Source organism: Nannobrachium achirus (genome assembly GCF_963921795.1).
Source record: "Nannobrachium achirus genome assembly, chromosome: 3".
In the NCBI taxonomy this organism is placed as follows: Eukaryota; Metazoa; Chordata; class Actinopteri; order Myctophiformes; family Myctophidae; genus Nannobrachium; species Nannobrachium achirus.
Window position 1 is genome coordinate 74,836,274 of NC_137812.1, and position 26,870 is coordinate 74,863,143.

Consider the following 26,870-nt stretch of genomic DNA (forward strand, 5'->3'; position numbering starts at 1 on the left):
TGTGTTACACATTTATATTGTTGTTTAGACATTTCTATTGACTGTACAGTCAGTCATTAAGGGTTAGGGTTAGAGTCAGACATTAAAGGAGTAGTTCACCCCCAAAATGACTTTTTTCTATTGATTAGTCATGCCAAGGAGACTTGAGTTCAATACTATGTTTTGCTATTTATCGCATTCCTAAGACAAAAAAAATGATTATAGTAAATATACCCTGATGGTTTCCCCATCCAGAGCCATGCATTCGGGTCCCCATCTGGAATCAATGGGGGTAAATTTAGGCTACTATAATCACAATGTAAATGAACGTAAACAGAGGAACACGCACACGCATGCAGCACCTGTGTATGTGTGTGCGTGTGCCCACCCCCTGCCCTCCCCACGCACACACACGCACCGCACATGCAGATCGTGTGTGTGTGTGTGTGTGTGTGTGTGTGTGTGTGTGTGTGTGTGTGTGTGTGTGTGTGTGTGTGTGTGTGTGTGTGTGTGTGTGTGTTGTGTAATAATGGGTGATCACTGTGTGCTTTTAATGCTTTTCTGATTTGTATTAAACAAGGTGTGAAACTGTGCACTGTTCTAAGGTTACCTTATACAGGTTTCTTTAGTCCGTTTCAATGTGTTTAGCTTTGTTTCTCTGACCTTTTGAATGTAGCACTTTGAGATCTGTCACAAATATAAAGTGTGCTACAAATAGAATGTATAATTATTACCCCCCTCCTGCCCCCCCACCCCTCCCTTTCCCCTGTCTGTCTCTCCCTCTCTCCCCCACTTCTGCCCCCCCCCCCCCCCTCCCCTCTCTCTCTCTCACTTTGTAAAGTGTCTTGAGATAACTTGTTATGATTTGACACTTGCACAATAAAATTGAAGTGAATTGAAAATTGAATTGAATTGAGGTACAGTCAGATTAAGGCTAAAAGGATAACACAATACTTTATTAGTCATAAATGTAAACAGAGGTACAGTCAGACATTAATGCTAAAAGGATAACACAATACTTTATTAGTCATAAATGTAAAAATGTCTAAAACCCGGAGTAATTTTTTGGTAAAATGAAAAACAAATCATAATAATTAATATTTTATACAGTATGTACAAAGTGTTTGTTTGTGTAGCGCACATCATCATTGCTGAGAAATGATGATGTTTGCTGCACAAACATACTCTTTGTACACACACACACACACACACACACACACACACACACACACACACACACACACACACACACACACACACACGCTCCTCTACTGAACTAACAATGAGTTGTCGGGGATTGCGGGGTAAACTGAGACACTGGGTACAGTCACAGCATCTAGGCCAGGGGTCTTCAACGTTTTCAGGCCAAGGACCCCTTAGTTGAGAGAGAGGGACCCCCACAAGCTGTTCATAGATTCCATATAGTTTCATTGTTTGACAGCACAATAATAAGTGTATTTTGGATTCATGTCAATTTGTGTTTTCAGATATTTAACCACTTGAACCGTCAATACTTAATAAACTTGACTTTTCACTCTGTACTTAGTCTGCTCTTTTTCCCCACTACACCAAAGCCGAAAATAGCCAAAATAGCTGAAAATTGCCGATCTACAAGCTCAACCAACGCCTTGCAACTTGTAGATCGGCTATTTTTGGCTAAAGTTCTCAGAATATGGACGCTAGGGTGGTTAAAAAAAGGAGGGAAAGTTTCTATCACACAAAGATTTGGAGGACCCCCTGTAGTAACTCTGAGGACCCCCTAGGGGTCCCGGACCCCCTGTTGAAGAGCCCTGATCTAGGCAATGGAACACATTTGTGGTCATGTGACCATTATATTTTCAAGCCCCTTGAATTTCCCCCTTGCCACGAAGGTTACACATTTCTATTGTCGTTTAAACAGTCTATGTCATGCACTTCTATTGACTGTTCTCTGATTTATTGATTGAATTCTTGAATTAGTTATACATGTAAAAATGTAATCATAGAGGTACAGTCAGATATCAAGACTAAAAGCATAACAATACTTTATTAGTCATAAATGTAAACAGAGTCATACATTAAAGGAGTAGTTCACCCCCAAAATGACTTTTTTCTATTGATTACTCATAGCCTACCATGGAGACTTGAGTTCAATAATATGTTTTGCTATTTGTTGCATTCCTAAGACAAAACAATGATTATAGTAAATTTACCCTGATGGTTTCCCCATCCAGGGCCATGCATTTGGGTCCCCATCCGGAATCAATGGTGGTACATTTACTATAATCACATTGTTGTCTTAGGAATGCAATAAATACCAACAATTATTATTGACCTCAAGTCTCTATAGCATGAGTAATCAATAGAAACAAATCATTTTGGGGGTGAACTACTCCTTTAAGGCTAAACAAACATACTTTAGTCATAAATGTAAACAGAGGTACAGTCAGACATCAATGCTAAAAGGATAACACAATACTTTATTAGTCATAAATGTAAACAGAGGTACAGTCAGACATCAATGCTAAAAGGATAACACAATACTTTATTAGTCATAAATGTAAACAGAGGTACAGTCAGACATTAAGGCTAAAAGGATAACACAATACTGTATTAGTCATAAATGTAAACAGTGGTACAGTCAGACAATAAGGCTAAAAGGATAACACAATACTTTATTAGTCATAAATGTAAACAGAGGTACAGTCAGACAATAAGGCTAAAAGGATAACACAATACTTTATTAGTCATAAATGTAAACAGAGGTATAGTCAGACATTAAGGCTAAAAGGATAACACAATACTTTATTAGTCATAAATGTAAACAGAGGTACAGTCAGACATCAAGGCTAAAGGATAACACAATACTTTATTAGTCATAAATGTAAACAGTGGTACAGTCAGACATTAATGCTAAAAGGATAACACAATACTTTATTAGTCATAACTGTAAACAGACATTAAGGCTAATTAAGGTGGGTAGCCAGGGCATGTTTGTCTTTCTCCTAATCCTTATCCAAGTGCTCACCACCTTTACACAGACCTGCAGTTAACAACATCTCAGCACATCTATCAGTCATGTTGTTCAGTTAACAACATCTCAACACATCTATCAGTCATGTTGTTCAGTTAACAACATCTCAACACATCTATCAGTCATGTTGTTCAGTTAACAACATCTCAACACATCTATCAGTCATGTTGGGTTCAGTTAACAACATCTCAACACATCTATCAGTCATGTTGTTCAGTTAACAACATCTCAACACATCTATCAGTCATGTTGTTCAGTTAACAACATCTCAACACATCTATCAGTCATGTTGTTCAGTTAACAACATCTCAACACATCTATCAGTCATGTTGTTCAGTTAACAACATCTCAACACATCTATCAGTCATGTTGTTCAGTTAACAACATCTCAACACATCTATCAGTCATGTTGTTCAGTTAACAACATCTCAACACATCTATCAGTCATGTTGTTCAGTTAACAACATCTCAACACATCTATCAGTCATGTTGTTCAGTTAACAACATCTCAACACATCTATCAGTCATGTTGTTCAGTTAACAACATCTCAACACATCTATCAGTCATGTTGTTCAGTTAACAACATCTCAACACATCTATCAGTCATGTTGTTCAGTTAACAACATCTCAACACATCTATCAGTCATGTTGTTCAGTTAACAACATCTCAACACATCTATCAGTCATGTTGTTCAGTTAACAACATCTCAACACATCTATCAGTCATGTTGTTCAGTTAACAACATCTCAACACATCTATCAGTCATGTTGTTCAGTTAACAACATCTCAACACATCTATCAGTCATGTTGTTCAGTTAACAACATCTCAACACATCTATCAGTCATGTTGTTCAGTTAACAACATCTCAACACATCTATCAGTCATGTTGTTCAGTTAACAACATCTCAACACATCTATCAGTCATGTTGTTCAGTTAACAACATCTCAACACATCTATCAGTCATGTTGTTCAGTTAACAACATCTCAACACATCTATCAGTCATGTTGTTCAGTTAACAACATCTCAGCACATCTATCAGTCATGTTGTTCAGTTAACAACATCTCAACACATCTATCAGTCATGTTGTTCAGTTAACAACATCTCAACACATCTATCAGTCATGTTGTTCAGTTAACAACATCTCAGCACATCTATCAGTCATGTTGTTCAGTTAACAACATCTCAACACATCTATCAGTCATGTTGTTCAGTTAACAACATCTCAACACATCTATCAGTCATGTTGTTCCAAAACAGAATGTCCTTGACACTTGTAACACATACGGTGTGCTGTCTAACAGACATTATGTCATCTTAAAATATCATAAATGTCATTTATACTAACAGGTATGGAGACATGTTTAACCACCCCAGGCGGGTCATAGAAAAACCTGGAGTAAATGTTTTAGTAAAATGAAAAACTAATCATAATAATGAATGAATATTATATGTACAAAGTGTTTGTTTGTGTAGCGCACATCATCATTGCTGAGAAGTCATGATGTTTGATACACAAACATACTCTTTGTACACACACACACACACACACACACACACACACACACACACACACACACACACACACACACACACACACACACACACACACACACACACACACACACACACACACCAGAGGAGTCCAGTAAATGTTTGGGTCAATATTTGTTCCATTTCATCACTAGCAGCAGGACAGCAACTGCTTGATTGATTGAATACTTTATTATAGAAGTTTGCTTTGCAGAGTCTAGGACAGTACAGTTCATAGATCTACAAGCTCATAGCGCCATAGATCTTCAAGCTCATAGCACCATAGATCTACAAGCTCATAGCGCCATAGATCTACAAGCTCATAGCACCATAGATCTACAAGCTCATAGCACCATAGATCTACAAGCTCATAGCGCCATAGATCTACAAGCTCATAGTGCCATTACAAGCTCATAGCGCCATAGATCTACAAGCTCATAGCGCCATAGATCTACAAGCTCATAGCGCCATAGATCTACAAGCTCATAGTGCCATTACAAGCTCATAGCGCCATAGATCTACAAGCTCATAGCGCCATAGATCTACAAGCTCATAGCGCGGCACTGAGTGCTGTGCTATGGGCCTTTAGATCTGCTATATATATATATATTGTTTTAGGATCAGGATTTCTTTTTGCACATCTTTGAATATATATATATATATATTAGGGCTGTCCAAATTAACTCATTTAATCGCAGTTAACTCACCGCTATGTTAATCGCGATTAATTATTTTAATCGCAATTAATCGCATATTTATTTATTTTAGCTATTTGGCCTAACCGCGGTTTAGGACAGTGGTTTTCAACATTATTGTTATTACAGCAGTTATTTTTGGGGAGGGGGAGGTCCCCATATGATCAGCTTAATGATCTGCAAATTTTTAAAGTGACAATTTATTGAATTTTAATAATTTTATTAATACCTCTAAAATCTTTTTCTTTTCTTTTTTTTTCATTGTGACAAAACTACTCAACAAACTACTACAGAACTCATATTACTAAGTACATTTAGATTAAGCAAATTAAGCAGATCCTTATACACATCTGCTGCCGCCTGTTTAATGCAGTAACATTATGATTTATTTGGGGTTTTAATTGATTTCCAATAAAAGATTAACATAATTTTGCATAAAGCCAGCATATTTTTCCACTCCCATGTTAATAGAGGTATACAAGACTTGAGAAATATCCCTCTAAGGTACATTGTGAACCGATAAAAACGTATGACTTATGTGCGATTAATCGCACGATTAACTAGATAAATCATGCGATTAATCGCGATTAAAATATTTAATCGTTGGACAGCACTAATATATATATATATATATATATATATATATATAATCTTTCCTTCTGGGGGGTCCCTGGAACAAGAATCAGTGGTGGAAAAAGTTTATGTATGTTTCAGTAAAATTTGTCATCTATGAAATGTACTAAACTAGTGAAAACAGCAGATCTACAATCTTGTGTGCTTGTAGATCGGCTGTTTTCACTAGTTTTGTGCGACAGTCTTGTATGATGAAGCAGGGCTTTGCTTTACCAAAAGACGCACACATTTGAAACTTAGAGATACGAGGTTTCTGCCCGACAGTGATGATATTTTAGTGATTATGTTGCGAGGAAAGCGTTGAGATAATAGCCATTTTGGTTAGAACTGAATGAAAATAACGTTGTACTTCAAGTTTAAAATTATACCAAATAAATTCCAAATATTATCAAATATGGACTGCCGTCACGGCACCCCAGGGTGCCCCGTCACCCACTTTGAAAACCCCTGCTCTAGAGAGAGAGAGAGAGAGAGAGAGAGAGAGAGAGAGAGAGAGAGAGAGAGAGAGAGGGGGGGGGGGGGGGGGGGGGGGGGGAGAGAGAGAGAGAGAGAGAGAGAGAGAGAGAGTGTGTGTGTGTGTGTGTGTGTGTGTGTGTGTGTGTGTGTGTGTGTGTGTGTGTGTGTGTGTGTGTGTGTGTGTGTGTGTGTGTGTGTGTGTGTCAACAACAAAGTACAAACATGATTGTCCCACTGAACCAACAATAATAATACAATTTATAATACATCAGACTTTATATAGCGATTTTTCAAGTACCCAAAGTCTCTTTACAAAATAAATTAAAACAAATAAACAACTTTATTCAGGAGAGAAAAGTTAAAAGGCTAAAAAAGGTAAAAAATGTTAAGGGCTAAGATTAAAAGAGCAGAAATGGAGAGTAGAGTTAGGGTCCATTCATGCTCCACTTTTAGAGCCTGATTTATTTAGGTTCGGCTCATTCTAAACTATGATATGGAGTCATTCAGATTAGAATCCTCTGAATGACACCATATCATAGTTTAGACAGAGCCCAACCCAAATAAATGAGGCTCTAATAGTGGAGTATGAATGGACCCTTAGGCGGGGAAGACAAGTCTGAAGAGGTGGGTTTAGAGGGAGACTTTTGAACATGGCAAGGGTGAGGGCTCTGATGTGAGGTGAGGTGAGGTGAGGTGAGGTGAGGTGAGGTCCAGAAGGTGAGGTGAGGTGAGGTGAGGTGAGGTGAGGTGAGGTGAGGTCCAGAAGGTGAGGTGAGGTGAGGTGAGGTGAGGTGAGGTGAGGTGAGGTGAGGTGAGGTGAGGTGAGGTCCAGAAGGTGAGGTGAGGTGAGGTGAGGTGAGGTGAGGTGAGGTGAGGTGAGGTGAGGTGAGGTGAGGTGAGCTCCAGAGGGTTCATGGGTGCTGTTGGCATCGCTGGTGTGTTTGTTTGCTTCCTGGGTGAATTCCAGGAGGTTGGCATCACCATGCAGACCTGAGGGGGCGAGAGACCAATCCATGTTAGCCGTAAACACACCGCCTTACACCAGCGTCCAATCAGAACAAGACAGCCTAGCAGCAACAACCAATAAATTGGGCTGAACGACACCTAACAGTCCAGATGTTTCCAGAATGACGGCTGCTCCAGATGTTTCCAGAATGAAGGCTGCTCCAGATGTTTCCAGAATGAAGGCTGCTCCAGATGTTTCCAGAATGAAGTCTGCTCCAGATGTTTCCAGAATGAAGGCTGCTCCAGATGTTTCCAGAATGAAGGCTGCTCCGGTGCTGCTTGTGCTGCTGCTGTTGTGTGTGTGTGAGGTGGGGGTGGGGGGGGCTCAGGAGTGCCCCCCCTCCCTGAGCGATGTGATGAAGGAGGTCCATGGCCTGAAAACAGGTTGGTTCAACACTGTTTCTCTGTGATATGCACTCACTCACTCATTTTTCATTCATTCATTCACTCATTCATTCATTCATTCATTCATTCATTCATTCATTCACTCACTCACTCACTCACTCACTCACTCACTCACTCACTCACTCACTCACTCACTCACCCACCCACCCACTCACTCACTCACTCACTCACTCACTCACCCATCCATCCATCCATCCATCTATCCATCCATCCATCCATCCATCCATCCATGTTTCTTTGGTGTAACGTCAGAGGTCCAACTAGGTGTTGTGTAGCCATGCCAGCATCGGGGGTCCTTGGTGGAAGAGTCTGGCTTCCGAGGGTGGTCTGTATAAAGGGCAGGTGGTGATAATATGGTCGGCAGGGACGTGCTGGGCCCCTGATTCAGCCTGGGAAAACAAGTTGCAGAGGCCCTCATTGTGCGCTGTAGAGAGAGATCTCTCTCTATAGCGCTGCTGCTACTCAAAGATTTGCTATTTCAGGTCATGACAAGTGACAAGCCAGTGGGCCAATTACTGTACATGAGTTATATTTCGTCGTTGTCGGGTGGAAACCTTGTATGTCCAAAACCGTTTGTTTTGTATTTATCATTTTAAAAATGATTTAAACTATGATTTAAAAGTAGTGAAAACAGCCGATCTACAAGCACACTGTGTGCTTGTAGATCTGCTGTTTTCACTACTTTTGTGCGACGGCCTTGTATGATGAAGCAGGGCTTTGCTTTCAAACTTGGAGATACAAGGTTTCTGTCCGACAGTGACGATTTACTTTGTTGGCTGTCCAGCCCCCAAAATGGAACGAAGGCCGACATTTATTTTTAATTTTTTCCTAATGGCTGGCCTGGACCGGCCAGGAATGAACCGGCTGTTCGGGAGTTGCCCCGCTTTTCCCAATGGCCAGCACGTCCCTGATGGTCGGCAGTCTGCTCAGGGTCACTGCACTCAGTGCACTCGCATGTCGCACTGTCCGCCAGCCAGGCCCCACTTCTTCATTGATGTTTTAAAGCCAGGGCTGGATTAACCATTGGGCCGGTGGGGCCGTTGCCAGGGGCCCTTGGCTCTCAGGGGCCCTTGGGGGAACTCGGCTGCGTGGTCATTGACAATTTACTAAAATTAAATGTTAATCAAATATCAAATGTGTGGGCTACAGGTGCTTTCTTGGCCCACAGATGATCATCATGGCATAAAATCCGAGCTGGGTAGTGCACGTGGAGTGGGAAGGGGGGTTATGGTGGGGGTTGGGGGGGCCTTAAAAAATGTGCGGCCAGGGGCCCTCGTGGGGGTTAATCCGTCCCTGTTTAAAGCGACCGACCCCAGTTCGTAGGCAGTGTCAGTACTTTTTCCACTCAGGGTGCTTCTTCGGCACGCTTCCGGCGCTTGCGACTGACGTCACACAATATGGCTGAAAACAGCAGACCTACAAGCTCACAACGCATCGCAAGTGCAACGCTTTGTGGGCTTGTAGATCGGCTGATTTCGCCACCCAACACTGCCACCGGTGCCTAATCACCGGTGATTAATTCTTATTGCAGAAAATCCATTATTGAACACTGGAAAATAACACGTTTCTTAATAATTAGCAAATAGCTTCTTTTAATAATAAATATCAGTGGCGAGGGACCCCCGCACGGTGGCCGCTGAGTCGGCCGCCCTGCGGGGGTCCCTCGCCGCTGACCACGGGGCCGCTGACCGTGGCTGGCGACACTCACCGGCGTCCCACGGCACCTCTCACGGACCTCCGCTGCGGTCGCCCCGTGGTCGGCGGCGAGGGACCCCTGCAGGGCGGTTAACTCACGGCCACCGTGCGAAGGGTCCGTCGACCCTCCACCGGGGGGTCTCTCGCGGACCGCCGGTCCTCAGGGGGGGGGGGGGGGTTACATATTTATTTATGTATATATTTATTTTTATAAATACATTTGTATAAATACATATATACATTTAATTATTCTTTTTTACATTTCTTTACATATATATCTATTTATTTTTGCATTTTTGTATTTATAATGTCATTTATTAATTTATGTATTTATTTTGAATTCTGTCATTTTTTTTCCTCCATACCCATCCATCCATCCATCCATCCATCCATCCATTCATTCATTCATTCATTCATTCATTCATTCATTCATCCATCCATCCATCCATCCATCCATCCATCCATTCATTCATTCATTCATTCATTCATTCATTCATCCATCCATCCATCCATCCATCCATCCATCCATCCATTCATTCATTCATTCATTCATTCTCTCTCTCCAGCAATGGCTGCCAGGTGTGCCATCCAGAAGAAGCTGGACACTCTCCAATCCAGTGAGTGGTTTATGTATGCATTTTTGAGAAAAGACTAAGAATAAAATAAAATAGAAAAGAAAGAATAGAAAAACTTATTTTTTTATCAGTCTTTCCACCTACTCTCTCTCTGATGCTGCGTTCAAACCTGGATCGTTCAAGCGGAGCAATTCAATACAAAGTTAAAACAAAGACGAAACAACGTGCGACCGGGCGCAAACCATCCGAACGGGGCGACGCTTCGTTACCTTCACCCATAGATATAAAAAGCTAGATGCCTCATTGGCCGCTGCAGTTCATTGGAGCGACGAGCAACAACTGGAGAGCGGACGTCTGCGATTGCCGGAGACCACGCTGCCAGTCATGTGACTACTGGCCAATCATGTCATCAGAACTGGGATGTCTCTTCTCCTCTATTTCCTCAATGGGAGGGACTAACACACAAGCAAGGAAATAGGAAATAGAAAATAGGATTTGATATAAGGACCCAGTGAAATGCCTATTTTGGGTATTTTATTTTGAAGTTTCAGTCTGAAAAGGAAGCCTGTGTGTTTCTGAACCAATCAGAAGGGACCAGCCCTTCAGGCGATGGGATGTAAAATCTGAGTCATGTGATGCTTAATGTTTTGTTTGTAGCCCTCAATAGCAAGGCAAAGAAACACAACCAGACTGCCTCTTGTACAGAATGTGTGTTACCAAGTTGCTTATTATTCTAACCTATAATGTTTACAGATACATATTTTATTGTGCTCATTAAGTTTACAATGAGTAATACATAGTTTGGAAGTCATCTTGAAAGAGATTCAAAACGGAGTAGCTCTATAATTAAAAGAAAAACAGCTGTGTTTGGAGGAATGCCAGCAATGGGAAACAAACAGGTGAATGTAATCAAAGGTTCATTTATATGCAAGCGGACCTGTCAATGTCATCACGCAGCACGTTTCTGTTCACAGGAAATAATTAAGAATAGCCTTTGATATAAAAATACACAAACACTTTTTTTCTTCTCCTTTTTTGTCCTTTTCAGATTTGGCTTCCAGATTGTCTGCGAGTGAAGCCAAGATGGGAGAAGCTATTGAGAAGCTACAACAGGAACTGCAGAAAAGCAGTTGTCAGTAATCTGCCTGCATCGTTGTGTTGTTAAGTTGTGTCTATTATGTGTCAGCCCTTGTGCTGGTGTACTGTTTTTAAAGGAAAAAAATCCAATAAAATACTAATTTAAAAAAAGAAAAGCAAAGGTATTGAGAAAAAACTAAAAAACTAAATACACATAAAAACGGTGCACAAAAAGTAAGGTAACTTGACTTTTGTCCATTATATCTCCTTAAAGGGCCTACACCATGCTTTTAAAACTATATTTTTTGTATAAATATATGCTCAAAATTGAGTCTTAGACAGGTTTTAACCCTCAAAAAACACTCTGACCATTCTTTTTGTTTGTTCTAGCTCTACTATAATGAGGCTCTCCAGCTGCAATACCAAAACGGCCTCTGTTTGCTCAGGGGCGCATCTAGTGGGGTTTTTCCAGAAAAAAAAAAAGTTTTTTGAAAAAAAAAAAGTTTTTTGAAAAAAAAAGTTTTTTGAAAAAAAAAAAAGTTTTTGAAAAAAAAGTTTTTTGAAAAAAAATTTTTTTGTAAAAAGTTTTTTGAAGAAAAAAATTAAAAAAATTTTTTTTGAAAAAAATTGTTTTGAAAAAATTTTTTTTTGAAAAGTTTTGAAAATTTTTTTTTTTGAAAAGTTTTGAAAAAAGAAATTTTGAAAAAAAAATTTTTTTTGAAAAAAAAATTTTTTTTGAAAAAAAAAACTCTGACTCTTTGACTGCATTGCATTTTTTTTGAAAAAAAAAAGTTTTGAAAAAAAAATGTTTTTTTTGAAAAATTTTTTTTTTACTCTTTTTTTTACTTTTTTTAAAAACGGGAATCCGAGAGTGACGTCACTCTCGTCAACTCTCAGAACAGCACTGTTCTGAGAACCCGTGGAAAGCTTTTCATCTCTGTCTGCCCAAAACCAGAGAAAGACACAACGGTCAGAAATAGGACTTTGTGAGGATAGAAGGTGCCAGTGGGACCCCAAAAAAAGGTTTTAAAATGGAAAAAGTGAAAATTCATGGTGTAGGTCCTTTAACTCATACAGTGCCAAACGACTTTTAGATCAACTTTCTCACTATGGACTTCCCTGCCAGACGACTTAAATCGACTTTTACTTAGAAAAAAAACAAAAAAAAAATGTTTGGACCCCATTAAATCTAGTAAACATGATTTTAATCGCGATTTTGCATGTTCCACCCCCATACAACCCCATCTTTCATACAGGATAGCCATCTTTGCTTACATAACATGTAAAACATAATGGCTATTATCTCAAGAATGCCTGAACGGATTTCCAATCTGTTTTTTTTGTTTGAAAGCTGTGAACAGCCTGCACAAACATGGTGCATGATCTGTGCATGGGCGTGCATGATCTGTGCACTATAAATTACATGGAAGTCTATGGAGAGGGCTGGCAGGGAGAACCCAAAGAAGGCATATTTAATTGGCAGTAACTGAGTTAATAATATCAATTGGTATTGTAGTTTATATTATTTTTATCAATGTATATCATTTTATATCATTTTTATCACATGTTTATATGCGTGTAAGCATCAGGTATTCGTGGAATGAGCAATACAGCCAAATGGGTATAGCGCTGACCCAAAATTAGCCAAAAATGGCCTGTAATACTCCTATGTTGGTATTCACCTTTGTTGCTTGGAGCATTGAAGATTGCACTCTCCCACTTTATTAATGTTACACTCAGTGTCAGGGTCACAACAGCTTGGCTCCTCCTCCTCATACTGGTCACCAACCAGGATGGTTGGTCACTCTAGCACGTCCAGCTCACCCAAGCTGATCCCACAAGTGTTCAACTGGGTTGAGGTCTGGACTCACGGCAGGCCATTCCATCCTCTCCACTCCCACATTCTGGAGGTTCTCTCTGATGATCCTGGCTCTGTGGGGGCGAGCCTTGTCATCCTGGAGGATAGCATTAGGTCCCACATTCTGGCAGAACCCATGCTCAGGTGCCTGGCACACACCTGTGACTGGCACACACCTGTGACTGGTACACACCTGTGACTGGCACACACCTGTGACTGGCACACACCTGTGACTGGCACACACCTGCCAGCACTTGAAGCCCAAAACGAGAGTGAATACCAACAGAACAGTATTACAGGACATTTTGGTACATTTTGGGTCGGCGCTACACACACGTTTGGCTGTCTTGCATTCCATGAATGCCCGTTGCTTACAAGCTTTACCTCGTTGCAACAGTTTTTCATATAATTCGAAATAGTGGGAGATCTAATACTACCCTACAAAGTAACTACATACAGGAATTTCACTAAACATGGGTTTAAAAGTGTTACAGCTGATGAGCCAAATTAGATAGGCATAAAAGTGATATTACACTGATAGTATATCTGTTCTTGAGCTAATTGTTCATCCCCCAATATCATGAAGGCTAATTTGACTTTTGGGCGACACAAATAAGTCGGTGTATCCGAAAATGTAGTTACTGCACTCTGCCTTTGTAGGGCAATATAGGTCTGAGGTCAAAAGTCAAAACACTAAAGTTGTTCCGCATGAGGATATGGATGTGGTACATATAGTTCTAGAGTCTATAATGTGAATTATCTGGGTCAAACCCAGTGTATTGTTGCATGGTTTATGATTGGTTCTCCTTCTTACAGATTTTGAATTGGTGAGAAACGACCTGGCCAACGTGACTGACAGTTACAAGCAGCTCCAGTCCAGTTATCAACAGTTGATCTCCACATGCAACCCAGTCACTGAAGAAGAGCAGAAGAAGAGGCTGAAGAATCTGTGTGGTCAGTGAGACATCAATGTTTTTATTCTCTGTTACATCATGTTAATCATTTATCATTAATCTGAGCAAATGGAGAGAAGCAAATATGGTGTGACTAAACTTTATTCTTTATGTTTTTAGAGACTGATGGTTTTACATACGATGATGCTGATGGAGTGTGTTACTACCTCTCTACTGAGACGAAAACCTGGGCTGAAAGCAGAAGATTCTGTAAAACAAGACAGGCTGACCTGATGATCGTGAACAGCCAAGAGAAACAGGTGTGTGTGTGTGTGTGTGTGTGTGTGTGTGTGTGTGTGTGTGTGTGTGTGTGTGTGTGTGTGTGTGTGTGTGTGTGTGTGTGTGTGGTGTAGATTTTGTCAGCACATTTTGATCTTTGTCTAGTTTTATTTGATGAAAATGTCATTATATTTAGTCTTAGTTTTAGTCATAGCTTGGTTTTTGTGTAGTTATTTTCTGTTTGTCAATAAACAAAGGATATATATATATATATATATATATATATAGCTGGGCCGATATCAGCGTTAAAAATATTGTTAATCGCTATTCTCAAAGTTGGGTCTGGGAGCTGAATCTAGATAGTGAGCAAGCTATGAATTTCACTTTGATATTTTTGATACTTTTGATATTTTTGATATTTTTGATATTTTTGCGCGGATGTATTGTCTAGGCAGCGGCTCCGCGGACCCCCGGTCGGGGACCCCCTGGCGGCCCGGAGCAGTGCTTGTAGATCGGCTCTTTTTGCAAAAAACAGCGTAGCTCTGGAACGCCTGGTCGTGGAGGGGCTAAAGTCTGTCTGTTCACTTCAATGTGCATGTTAATGTCACACTGTTGTTGGCTGCACCTATGTGCTGTGCTAGTTTTGATAATGAGAGGTCAGCTTTCCTATATTCAATTGTTAACAGTTACTCAAGATCACTGCATGGACGTTCTGTGTCCGAGCTCCAGAGAGCCCTAAAAAGTTTGTTTTCAAGCCTTTCACGTTTTGACTGCTGTCATTACCAACACAAAACGAGTTGCATGCATGTCCAATGCTTCCCAAAGGAGACCTCGACAAGACCAAGGTTGTTTGCACCTTGAGCTTCATGTTTAATTGAATAAACAGAAACACGTTCTCAAGGACTTACTTCTGGTCATTATTTATGTAGCACACACATGCTACCTTTGGCAGACTTGAAATTAGCCATTTTAATCGTGATTAATCACGATTAACTCCAGGATCGGAGTGCGATTAATCGCGATTAAAGAAGAAATTAATCGTTGCCACCTCTAAAACGTACTGATTGTAGCTTTAAGTAACCAGAAGCTTTTCTTCCAGGACCTTGTTGACCTTGTTGTTCCCAGCGGCACCACCTATGTGTGGATTGGTTTGACTGACAGAGACACAGAAGGATCCTATAAATGGGTTGATGGAACAACTGTGACCTCACCAACGTAAGACTTTACCTTCATTATTAATAGGCTAATAATAATAAGTGTGATAATAATAAATGTGTTAAATAATGACAAATATTAGTATACAGCCTATATTCTAGGGTGATGCGGCGACTAGATGTGAGCCTCTAGAACATTTAGGATGGGAAAAATATATAAATTAATTAACCACTTTAACCACTATTTCAAATTGGGGTATTTTTTTGTCTGTTTTATACTTGAAATGCATATCGGTTCTTAATATCGGTTATCGGCCTCTTTGATCACAACAAATCGATATCGAGATCGAATATGAAAATCCCATATCGGTCAACCCCTAGTATATATCAGAACAAATGGTCCCAGGATATGTTGCACAAACCAAAATTGAGAACATTTGTTATGATAAAAAGAAGTTATGCTTGTGAAAAGTATGTTTGTGCTCCATTATCCAAAAGACAAAGATCTCTATGTGCCCAACTCCCTTCTGGGATCGTTGCCCCTGCACCTTGAAACTGGTAGATATAGAGGAGTAGTGGAGGAAGAGAGGGGTTGTATTTATTGAAACTGATAGATATAGAGGAGTAGCAGAGGAAGAGAGGGGTTGTATTTATTGAAACTGGTAGATATAGAGGAGTAGTGGAGGAAGAGAGGGGTTGTATTTATTGAAACTGGTAGATATAGAGGAGTAGTGGAGGAAGAGAGGGGTTGTATTTATTGAAACTGGTAGATATAGAGGAGTAGCAGAGGAAGAGAGGGGTTGTATTTATTGAAACTGGTAGATATAGAGGAGTAGTGGAGGAAGAGAGGGGTTGTATTTATTGAAACTGGTAGATATAGAGGAGTAGCAGAGGAAGAGAGTTGTATTTATTGAAACTGGTAGATATAGAGGAGTAGCAGAGGAAGAGAGGGGTTGTATTTATTGAAACTGGTAGATATAGAGGAGTAGTGGAGGAAGAGAGGGTTTGTATTTATTGAAACTGGTAGATATAGAGGAGTAGCAGAGGAAGAGAGGGGTTGTATTTATTGAAACTGGTAGATATAGAGGAGTAGTGGAGGAAGAGAGGGGTTGTATTTATTGAAACTGGTAGATATAGAGGAGTAGCAGAGGAAGAGAGGGGTTGTATTTATTGAAACTGGTAGATATAGAGGAGTAGTGGAGGAAGAGAGGGTTGTATTTATTGAAACTGGTAGATATAGAGGAGTAGTGGAGGAAGAGAGGGGTTGTATTTATTGAAACTGGTAGATATAGAGGAGTAGCAGAGGAAGAGAGTTGTATTTATTGAAACTGGTAGATATAGAGGAGTAGTGGAGGAAGAGAGGGTTTGTATTTATTGAAACTGGTAGATATAGAGGAGTAGTGGAGGAAGAGAGGGTTTGTATTTATTGAAACTGGTAGATATAGAGGAGTAGTGGAGGAAGAGAGGGTTTGTATTTATTGAAACTGGTAGATATAGAGGAGTAGCGGAGGAAGAGAGGGGTTGTATTTATTGAAACTGGTAGATATAGAGGAGTAGTGGAGGAAGAAGAGAGGGTTTGTATTTATTGAAACTGGTAGATATAGAGGAGTAGTGGAGGAAGAGAGGGTTTGTATTTATTGAAACTGGTAGATATAGAGGAGTAGTGGAGGAAGAGAGGGGTTGTATTTATTGAAACTGGTAGATATAGAGGAGTAGTGGAGGAACAGAGGGGTTGTATTTATTGAAACTGGTAGATATAGAGGAGTAGTGGAGGAAGAGAGGGGTTGTATTTATTGAAACTGGTAGATATAGAGGAGTAGTGGAGGAAGAGAGGGGTTGTATTTATTGAAACTGGTAGATATAGAGGAGTAGTGGAGGAAGAGAGTTGTATTTATTGAAACTGGTAGATATAGAGGAGTAGTGGAGGAAGAGAGGGGTTGTATTTATTGAAACTGGTAGATATAGAGGAGTAGTGGAGGAAGAGAGGGGTTGTATTTATTGAAACTGGTAGATATAGAGGAGTAGCAGAGGAAGAGAGTTGTATTTATTGAAACTGGTAGATATAGAGGAGTAGTGGAGGAAGAGAGGGGTTGTATTTATTGAAACTGGTAGATATAGAGGAGTAGTGGAGGAAGAGAGGGGTTGTATTTATTGAAACTGGTAGATATAGAGGAGTAGTGGAGGAAGAGAGGGTTGTATTTATTGAAACTGGTAGATATAGAGGAGTAGTGGAGGAAGAGAGGGTTTGTATTTATTGAAACTGGTAGATATAGAGGAGTAGTGGAGGAAGAAGAGAGGGGTTGTATTTATTGAAACTGGTAGATATAGAGGAGTAGTGGAGGAAGAGAGGGGTTGTATTTATTGAAACTGGTAGATATAGAGGAGTAGTGGAGGAAGAGAGGGTTTGTATTTATTGAAACTGGTAGATATAGAGGAGTAGCGGAGGAAGAGAGGGGTTGTATTTATTGAAACTGGTAGATATAGAGGAGTAGTGGAGGAAGAGAGGGGTTGTATTTATTGAAACTGGTAGATATAGAGGAGTAGCAGAGGAAGAGAGTTGTATTTATTGAAACTGGTAGATATAGAGGAGTAGTGGAGGAAGAGAGGGGTTGTATTTATTGAAACTGGTAGATATAGAGGAGTAGCAGAGGAAGAGAGGGTTTGTATTTATTGAAACTGGTAGATATAGAGGAGTAGCAGAGGAAGAGAGTTGTATTTATTGAAACTGGTAGATATAGAGGAGTAGTGGAGGAAGAGAGGGTTTGTATTTATTGAAACTGGTAGATATAGAGGAGTAGCGGAGGAAGAGAGGGGTTGTATTTATTGAAACTGGTAGATATAGAGGAGTAGTGGAGGAAGAGAGGGTTTGTATTTATTGAAACTGGTAGATATAGAGGAGTAGTGGAGGAAGAGAGGGTTTGTATGTATTGAAACTGGTAGATATAGAGGAGTAGTGGAGGAACAGAGGGGTTGTATTTATTGAAACTGGTAGATATAGAGGAGTAGTGGAGGAAGAGAGGGGTTGTATTTATTGAAACTGGTAGATATAGAGGAGTAGTGGAGGAAGAGAGGGGTTGTATTTATTGAAACTGGTAGATATAGAGGAGTAGTGGAGGAACAGAAGGTTTGTATTTATTGAAACTGGTAGATATAGAGGAGTAGCAGAGGAAGAGAGTTGTATTTATTGAAACTGGTAGATATAGAGGAGTAGTGGAGGAAGAGAGGGGTTGTATTTATTGAAACTGGTAGATATAGAGGAGTAGTGGAGGAAGAGAGGGTTTGTATTTATTGAAACTGGTAGATATAGAGGAGTAGCAGAGGAAGAGAGTTGTATTTATTGAAACTGGTAGATATAGAGGAGTAGTGGAGGAAGAGAGGGTTTGTATTTATTGAAACTGGTAGATATAGAGGAGTAGCGGAGGAAGAGAGGGGTTGTATTTATTGAAACTGGTAGATATAGAGGAGTAGTGGAGGAAGAGAGGGTTTGTATTTATTGAAACTGGTAGATATAGAGGAGTAGTGGAGGAAGAGAGGGTTTGTATGTATTGAAACTGGTAGATATAGAGGAGTAGTGGAGGAACAGAGGGGTTGTATTTATTGAAACTGGTAGATATAGAGGAGTAGTGGAGGAAGAGAGGGGTTGTATTTATTGAAACTGGTAGATATAGAGGAGTAGTGGAGGAAGAGAGGGGTTGTATTTATTGAAACTGGTAGATATAGAGGAGTAGTGGAGGAACAGAAGGTTTGTATTTATTGAAACTGGTAGATATAGAGGAGTAGCAGAGGAAGAGAGTTGTATTTATTGAAACTGGTAGATATAGAGGAGTAGTGGAGGAAGAGAGGGGTTGTATTTATTGAAACTGGTAATATAGAGGAGTAGTGGAGGAAGAGAGGGTTTGTATTTATTGAAACTGGTAGATATAGAGGAGTAGTGGAGGAACAGAAGGTTTGTATTTATTGAAACTGGTAGATATAGAGGATTAGCAGAGGAAGAGAGTTGTATTTATTGAAACTGGTAGATATAGAGGAGTAGTGGAGGAAGAGAGTTGTATTTATTGAAACTGGTAGATATAGAGGAGTAGTGGAGGAACAGAGGGGTTGTATTTATTGAAACTGGTAGATATAGAGGAGTAGTGGAGGAAGAGAGGGGTTGTATTTATTGAAACTGGTAGATATAGAGGAGTAGTGGAGGAAGAGAGGGGTTGTATTTATTGAAACTGGTAGATATAGAGGAGTAGTGGAGGAACAGAAGGTTTGTATTTATTGAAACTGGTAGATATAGAGGAGTAGCAGAGGAAGAGAGTTGTATTTATTGAAACTGGTAGATATAGAGGAGTAGTGGAGGAAGAGAGGGGTTGTATTTATTGAAACTGGTAGATATAGAGGAGTAGTGGAGGAAGAGAGGGGTTGTATTTATTGAAACTGGTAGATATAGAGGAGTAGCAGAGGAAGAGAGTTGTATTTATTGAAACTGGTAGATATAGAGGAGTAGTGGAGGAAGAGAGGGTTTGTATTTATTGAAACTGGTAGATATAGAGGAGTAGCGGAGGAAGAGAGGGGTTGTATTTATTGAAACTGGTAGATATAGAGGAGTAGTGGAGGAAGAGAGGGTTTGTATTTATTGAAACTGGTAGATATAGAGGAGTAGCAGAGGAAGAGAGTTGTATTTATTGAAACTGGTAGATATAGAGTAGTGGAGGAAGAGAGGGTTTGTATTTATTGAAACTGGTAGATATAGAGGAGTAGCGGAGGAAGAGAGGGGTTGTATTTATTGAAACTGGTAGATATAGAGGAGTAGTGGAGGAAGAGAGGGTTTGTATTTATTGAAACTGGTAGATATAGAGGAGTAGTGGAGGAAGAGAGGGTTTGTATGTATTGAAACTGGTAGATATAGAGGAGTAGTGGAGGAACAGAGGGGTTGTATTTATTGAAACTGGTAGATATAGAGGAGTAGTGGAGGAAGAGAGGGGTTGTATTTATTGAAACTGGTAGATATAGAGGAGTAGTGGAGGAAGAGAGGGGTTGTATTTATTGAAACTGGTAGATATAGAGGAGTAGTGGAGGAACAGAAGGTTTGTATTTATTGAAACTGGTAGATATAGAGGAGTAGCAGAGGAAGAGAGTTGTATTTATTGAAACTGGTAGATATAGAGGAGTAGTGGAGGAAGAGAGGGGTTGTATTTATTGAAACTGGTAATATAGAGGAGTAGTGGAGGAAGAGAGGGTTTGTATTTATTGAAACTGGTAGATATAGAGGAGTAGTGGAGGAACAGAAGGTTTGTATTTATTGAAACTGGTAGATATAGAGGATTAGCAGAGGAAGAGAGTTGTATTTATTGAAACTGGTAGATATAGAGGAGTAGTGGAGGAAGAGAGTTGTATTTATTGAAACTGGTAGATATAGAGGAGTAGTGGAGGAAGAGAGGGTTTGTATTTATTGAAACTGGTAGATATAGAGGAGTAGTGGAGGAACAGAGAGTTGTATTTATTGAAACTGGTAGATATAGAGGAGTAGTGGAGGAAGAGAGGGTTTGTATTTATTGAAACTGGTAGATATAGAGGAGTAGTGGAGGAAGAGAGGGTTTGTATTTATTGAAACTGGTAGATATAGAGGAGTAGTGGAGGAACAGAGAGTTGTATTTATTGAAACTGGTAGATATAGAGGAGTAGTGGAGGAAGAGAGGGTTTGTATTTATTGAAACTGGTAGATATAGAGGAGTAGTGGAGGAACAGAAGGTTTGTATTTATTGAAACTGGTAGATATAGAGGAGTAGCAGAGGAAGAGAGTTGTATTTATTGAAACTGGTAGATATAGAGGAGTAGTGGAGGAAGAGAGTTGTATTTATTGAAACTGGTAGATATGTAAGCAATTTACCCCGAGTGAGAGGACATTATGCTCTCATAATGTCCGCAGTGAGGGTGTTATCGGACGAGGCGCAGCCGAGTCCGATAACACCCTCACTCAGGACATTATGAGAGCATAATGTCCGACCCCGAGTGGTAAATAGCTTTTCTACCACTTTTTCCCGTATACATGAAAGAAAACACATAGTTGTAACTTGCAAGGATCTTAAGTTACAATCATTATTGCCTATAAAACTTCCGCGAGACAGCAGATAGTTCCACAAACAACATCTTCTACTCACCAACAGATGGCGCCAACTCCATACTAATCCATGCGTCTAGCTTACAGCTAAGCTAACGTCAGTTAGAAGTACCGTTCCGGCCGTAAATAGAGGCTGTTCGCTTCCAGAAAGGCATAGGTTCAGAGAAAAGGGGCTTTAAAGTTGGCGGATTGCATTGGATCCAAATAAATCGGCGACTATAGCATGCACGTTAGTAAACATAGGACCGTTGCCACCGTCATTTGTTGGTTGGGGGAAAGGTGTTCCGACTACCTCCTGAAGTCCCCGGATGTACACTGAGGCGCATTGATCTCGGACAAGTCCTCATACAACTTTGCGGCAGTTGTCCTCTCATAACCTCCGGAATTTAGCCAATCAGAATCCAGTATTTGAACACGTGACTCGAAAAAGTGGTAGAAAGAGGAGTAGTGGAGGAAGAGAGGGTTTGTATTTATTGAAACTGGTAGATATAGAGGAGTAGCAGAGGAAGAGAGTTGTATTTATTGAAACTGGTAGATATAGAGGAGTAGTGGAGGAAGAGAGGGTTGTATTTATTGAAACTGGTAGATATAGAGGAGTAGTGGAGGAAGAGAGGGGTTGTATTTATTGAAACTGGTAGATATAGAGGAGTAGTGGAGGAAGAGAGGGTTTGTATTTATTGAAACTGGTAGATATAGAGGAGTAGCGGAGGAAGAGAGGGGTTGTATTTATTGAAACTGGTAGATATAGAGGAGTAGTGGAGGAACAGAAGGTTTGTATTTATTGAAACTGGTAGATATAGAGGAGTAGTGGAGGAAGAGAGGGGTTGTGTTTATTGAAACTGGTAGATATAGAGGAGTAGTGGAGGAAGAGAGGGGTTGTATTTATTGAAACTGGTAGATATAGAGGAGTAGTGGAGGAACAGAAGGTTTGTATTTATTGAAACTGGTAGATATAGAGGAGTAGTGGAGGAAGAGAGGGGTTGTATTTATTGAAACTGGTAGATATAGAGGAGTAGTGGAGGAAGAGAGGGGTTGTATTTATTGAAACTGGTAGATATAGAGGAGTAGTGGAGGAAGAGAGGGTTTGTATTTATTGAAACTGGTAGATATAGAGGAGTAGTGGAGGAAGAGAGGGGTTGTATTTATTGAAACTGGTAGATATAGAGGAGTAGTGGAGGAAGAGAGGGGTTGTATTTATTGAAACTGGTAGATATAGAGGAGTAGTGGAGGAACAGAAGGTTTGTATTTATTGAAACTGGTAGATATAGAGGAGTAGTGGAGGAAGAGAGGGGTTGTATTTATTGAAACTGGTAGATATAGAGGAGTAGTGGAGGAAGAGAGGGGTTGTATTTATTGAAACTGGTAGATATAGAGGAGTAGTGGAGGAAGAGAGGGGTTGTATTTATTGTGACATAACTGATATTGTGAATGAGTTCCACTTTTATGTTCTACTGCCCTTTGTATCATGAGCTACTGTACGTCAAAGACTATTTAATACGTTTAAAAACCTAGATTTGATAGGGTCAAGTGACGCAGAGAGACTTGGTTGGATTTTTGAACACAAGATATTTGGACTGGCAGAATATTTAGAGAAAGCATGGGACAAACGGACAAAGAAAACATGTGAGGTATATTTATTTTGTTTTGTCATTTTCTTTTATTTCTTTTCTTTTTATTATTATTGTTGTGCAGTCTCCAATCTCCAGTGATTGAATGTGGTATTGTTTATTCATGTTTGGTGTCTTATCATCACGAAAATAAAAATACATTCATTCACGCACGCACGCACGCACGCACGCACGCACGCACACACACACACACACACACACACACACACACAGTTGGTGCATGCAGACAGACAGTTGGTGTACAAACAGTAAGTTACACAAACAGTTAATGTACACAGACCATTAGATGACAGACAGACAGACAGACAGACAGACAGACAGACAGACAGACAGTTCATTTATATCTAAATAGTATCTACATACTTATCTTATCATTTGAGGTCAGGATTAAACACTTTTTCACAATATGTTCATCTATAGTAACATGACCCAAATGGAGATTCCAGGGTTTAAGGGGTTAAAAAACTAAACATTTAGAGATCAAATAAATCATTGTAAATGTATTGTAATGAATGACATGTTGTTTATTTCTACAGGTTCTGGTATCCTGGTCACCCTGGTGACACTAAAGGAGACCTGGACTGTGTTTACTATGTTAATCAAGGAGGGTCTAATAGAGGATGGGCTGACTATACATGTTCTTCCTCTTACCTGTGGATGTGTGAAAGAGTTGTTCAGTGATCCTCATGGTCACTGTATCACCTCTATACTGAAACATGGATTAATATCATTGTTAAATCAACACTGAAACATGGATTAATATAATTGTTTAATAAACACTGAAACATGGATTAATATCATTGTTAAATCAACACTGAAACATGGATTAATATCATTGTTAAATCAACACTGAAACATGGATTAATATCATTGTTTAATAAACAGAGGTCAAATAAATGTTTTGTCGTGTTCAATCAATCATTATTGTAACATTATTACATTATTATTATTATTATTATGTACATCAGTGGTTCTCTAAATGGGGCCTGGGGACCCCCAGGGGGTCCTTGGAGGGGGATCCAGGGGGTCCCCAGCTAAATTGGTTAATACAGCCTCACAATAAGTTTCACTTTATTTTGGATGTTGCTTGTTCAAAAATAGCAGATCTTCAAGCTCACATAAAGTGACACACTGTGAGCTTGTAGATCTGCCATTTTTAAAGAAAGTTTTTAATTTCTTAAACATCTTCTCAGGGGGACCTCTGGAACAGAATTTTCACATGCAAATACACTTTATAAAAATGCATTTATAATTATTGTATATAGGCTACATTCATTTGCATTTATAGAAATATTATTTTATATTCATTAACTTGGGGTCCTTGACATGAAACCTTACAGCTCTGTAACTCTGAAAGTGTACAAATGGAACCAAATGGACCCTTACAGGTCTGTAACTCTGAGAGTGTACAAATGGAACCAAATGGACCCTTATGGTTATGTATTGTTATTGGGGACCCATGGCCTAATCTAATGCATATCAAAACGGGTCTCCTTGAAATGAATCAGTTTGAGAAGCAAAGCACAAACATATTCATCAAACTGTTCAAATATGAGCTTCATTTTAGGGAACACTGCTGAGTGCTGTTATGTTTCACTCACAGAATCACCAACTCCTGAATGTCAAGATGATCCAGTTTATTCAAACAAAGCACGAATAATACGTCTAAAGCAGGGGTCTTCAACAGGGGGTCCGGGACCCCTAGGGGGTCCTCAGAGTTACTACAGGGGGGCTGCCAAATCTTTGTGCGATAGGATAATGTTTGCTTTACATTAATCGCTTGAACCCTATAGAATCCCTATTCTTAGTGGAACAAGCGTGAGGCGTTGTGAGCTTGTAGATCGGCTATGTGTTGGCACAGTGGTTTGGTGTAGAGGGAAAAGGGTGGCAGACTGGTAGGTAATGCCCTGTCTGCCCCAAAACAAAAATTACAAATTAGAAAATATTAAACCATTTGAAATGTTATGCTACGACCAGGTAGATGGATAGATAAACTGATAAGATATTAGATAGATAGATAGATAGATAGATAGGTAGGTAGGTAGGGAGGGAGGGAGGTAGGTAGGTAGGTAGGTAGGTAGGTAGATAGATAGATAGATAGATAGATAGATAGATAGATAGATAGATAGATAGATAGATAGATAGATAGATAGATAGATAGATAGAGAGGGAGGGAGGTAGGGAGGGAGGGAGGTAGATAGGTAGGTAGGTAGGTAGGTAGGTAGGGAGGGAGGGAGGTAGATAGATAGATAGATAGATAGATAGATAGATAGATAGATAGATAGGGAGGGAGGGAGGGGGGGAGGTAGGTAGGTAGGTAGGTAGGGAGGGAGGGAGGTAGGTAGGTAGGTAGGGAGGGAGGGAGGTAGGTAGGGAGGGAGGGAGGGAGGGAGGTAGGTAGGTAGGTAGGTAGGGAGGGAGGGAGGGAGGTAGATAGATAGATAGATAGATAGATAGGGAGGTAGGTAGGTAGGTAGGGAGGGAGGGAGGTAGGTAGGTAGGTAGGTAGGTAGGTAGGTAGCGAGGGAGGGAGGGAGGTAGATAGATAGATAGATAGATAGATAGATAGATAGATAGATAGGGAGGTAGGTAGGTAGGTAGGGAGGGAGGGAGGGAGGGAGGTAGGGAGGTAGGTAGGGAGGGAGGGAGGGAGGGAGATAGATAGATAGATAGATAGATAGATAGGGAGGTAGGTAGGTAGGTAGGTAGATAGATAGATAGATAGATAGATAGATAGATAGATAGGGAGGGCGGGAGGGAGGTAGGTAGGTAGGTAGGTAGGTAGGTAGGTAGATAGATAGATAGATAGATAGATAGATAGATAGATAGGGAGGGAGGGGGGGAGGTAGGTAGGTAGGTAGGTAGGTAGATAGATAGATAGATAGATAGATAGATAGATAGATAGATAGATAGGGAGGGAGGTAGGGAGGTAGGTAGGTAGGTAGGTAGGTAGGTAGGTAGGTAGACAGACAGACAGACAGACAGACAGACAGACAGACAGACAGACAGACAGACAGACAGACAGACAGATGCGTAGTTTTCTATGCCTTTCGGGTGTTTTAGGGGGTTTGTTTGTCTTCCCATTGTTTCCGTCCCCATCGTGGAGCCCACCACAACTTCTCTTTGCAGTTTGCACCGGTTGCGCGTGGCGGCCACCAGGGGTCGCCCTCGCACCACCGGACTACAGTCTGTCCCCCAGCTTCGCTTCTTGTTCTTCTTGAACCTCCGGGCTCGCCGTAGAAGAGCCCTGATCTACGGAGTAGAGATGGGATTTATGGTTCTTTGAAGTGAGCCGGATCTCTGGGATCCGTTCCTTTCAAAGAGCCGTTCAAAAGACTGGTTCATTCTAGTTACTATAGTTACTTAGTTTGTAGATTTTGATTATAATTACAAATAACTCGGACATATGGTACATACCTGCCTTTTGAAAATAGCCGATCTACAAGCTCATAATGCGACGCATTATGAGCTTGTAGATCTGCTATTTTCAAATGATTTTTCTTAATTTTACTCATTGGAAAGCCTGTGAAACAGGACATTCCGCATAATGAGTACGTTCTAATATTTTCAAGTACATTTTGATATAGCCTACTTGAAGTAGGCTATATCAAAATGTAAAAGTAAAGAAGTAGGCTACTTCTTTACTTTTACTCAAGTATATTAACATTCCAAACTTCTACTTGATTGCAGTATTGATATGTTTTATTGAGTAGTCTACTTTTCCCCACCACTGTTCATTAGAAAGGAACGGCTCCCTATACTGTGAACCGAATCCCATCGTTCATTTCAAAGAGCCGTTCAAAAGACTCGATTCGTTCGCGAACGTCCCACCTCTACTACGGAGGCCGAGGGAGGACAAAAAACAGCCTGTCAACGATGAGCG

At 40.2% G+C, this 26,870-nt stretch overlaps 1 protein-coding gene across 1 annotated transcript; it reads left to right on the top strand.

The window, feature by feature from the left end:
* Positions 1-7,376: 7,376 nt before the first annotated feature.
* Positions 7,377-23,884, top strand: LOC308281435 (uncharacterized protein). The gene is made up of 7 exons (XM_080721612.1): positions 7,377-7,701; positions 9,984-10,034; positions 11,041-11,124; positions 13,744-13,881; positions 14,001-14,140; positions 15,199-15,314; positions 23,524-23,884. The coding sequence occupies exons 1-7, from the start codon at positions 7,440-7,442 to the stop codon at positions 23,666-23,668; spliced, it is 936 nt and encodes a 311-aa protein (XP_080577738.1). The 5' UTR covers positions 7,377-7,439; the 3' UTR covers positions 23,669-23,884.
* Positions 23,885-26,870: the final 2,986 nt, after the last annotated feature.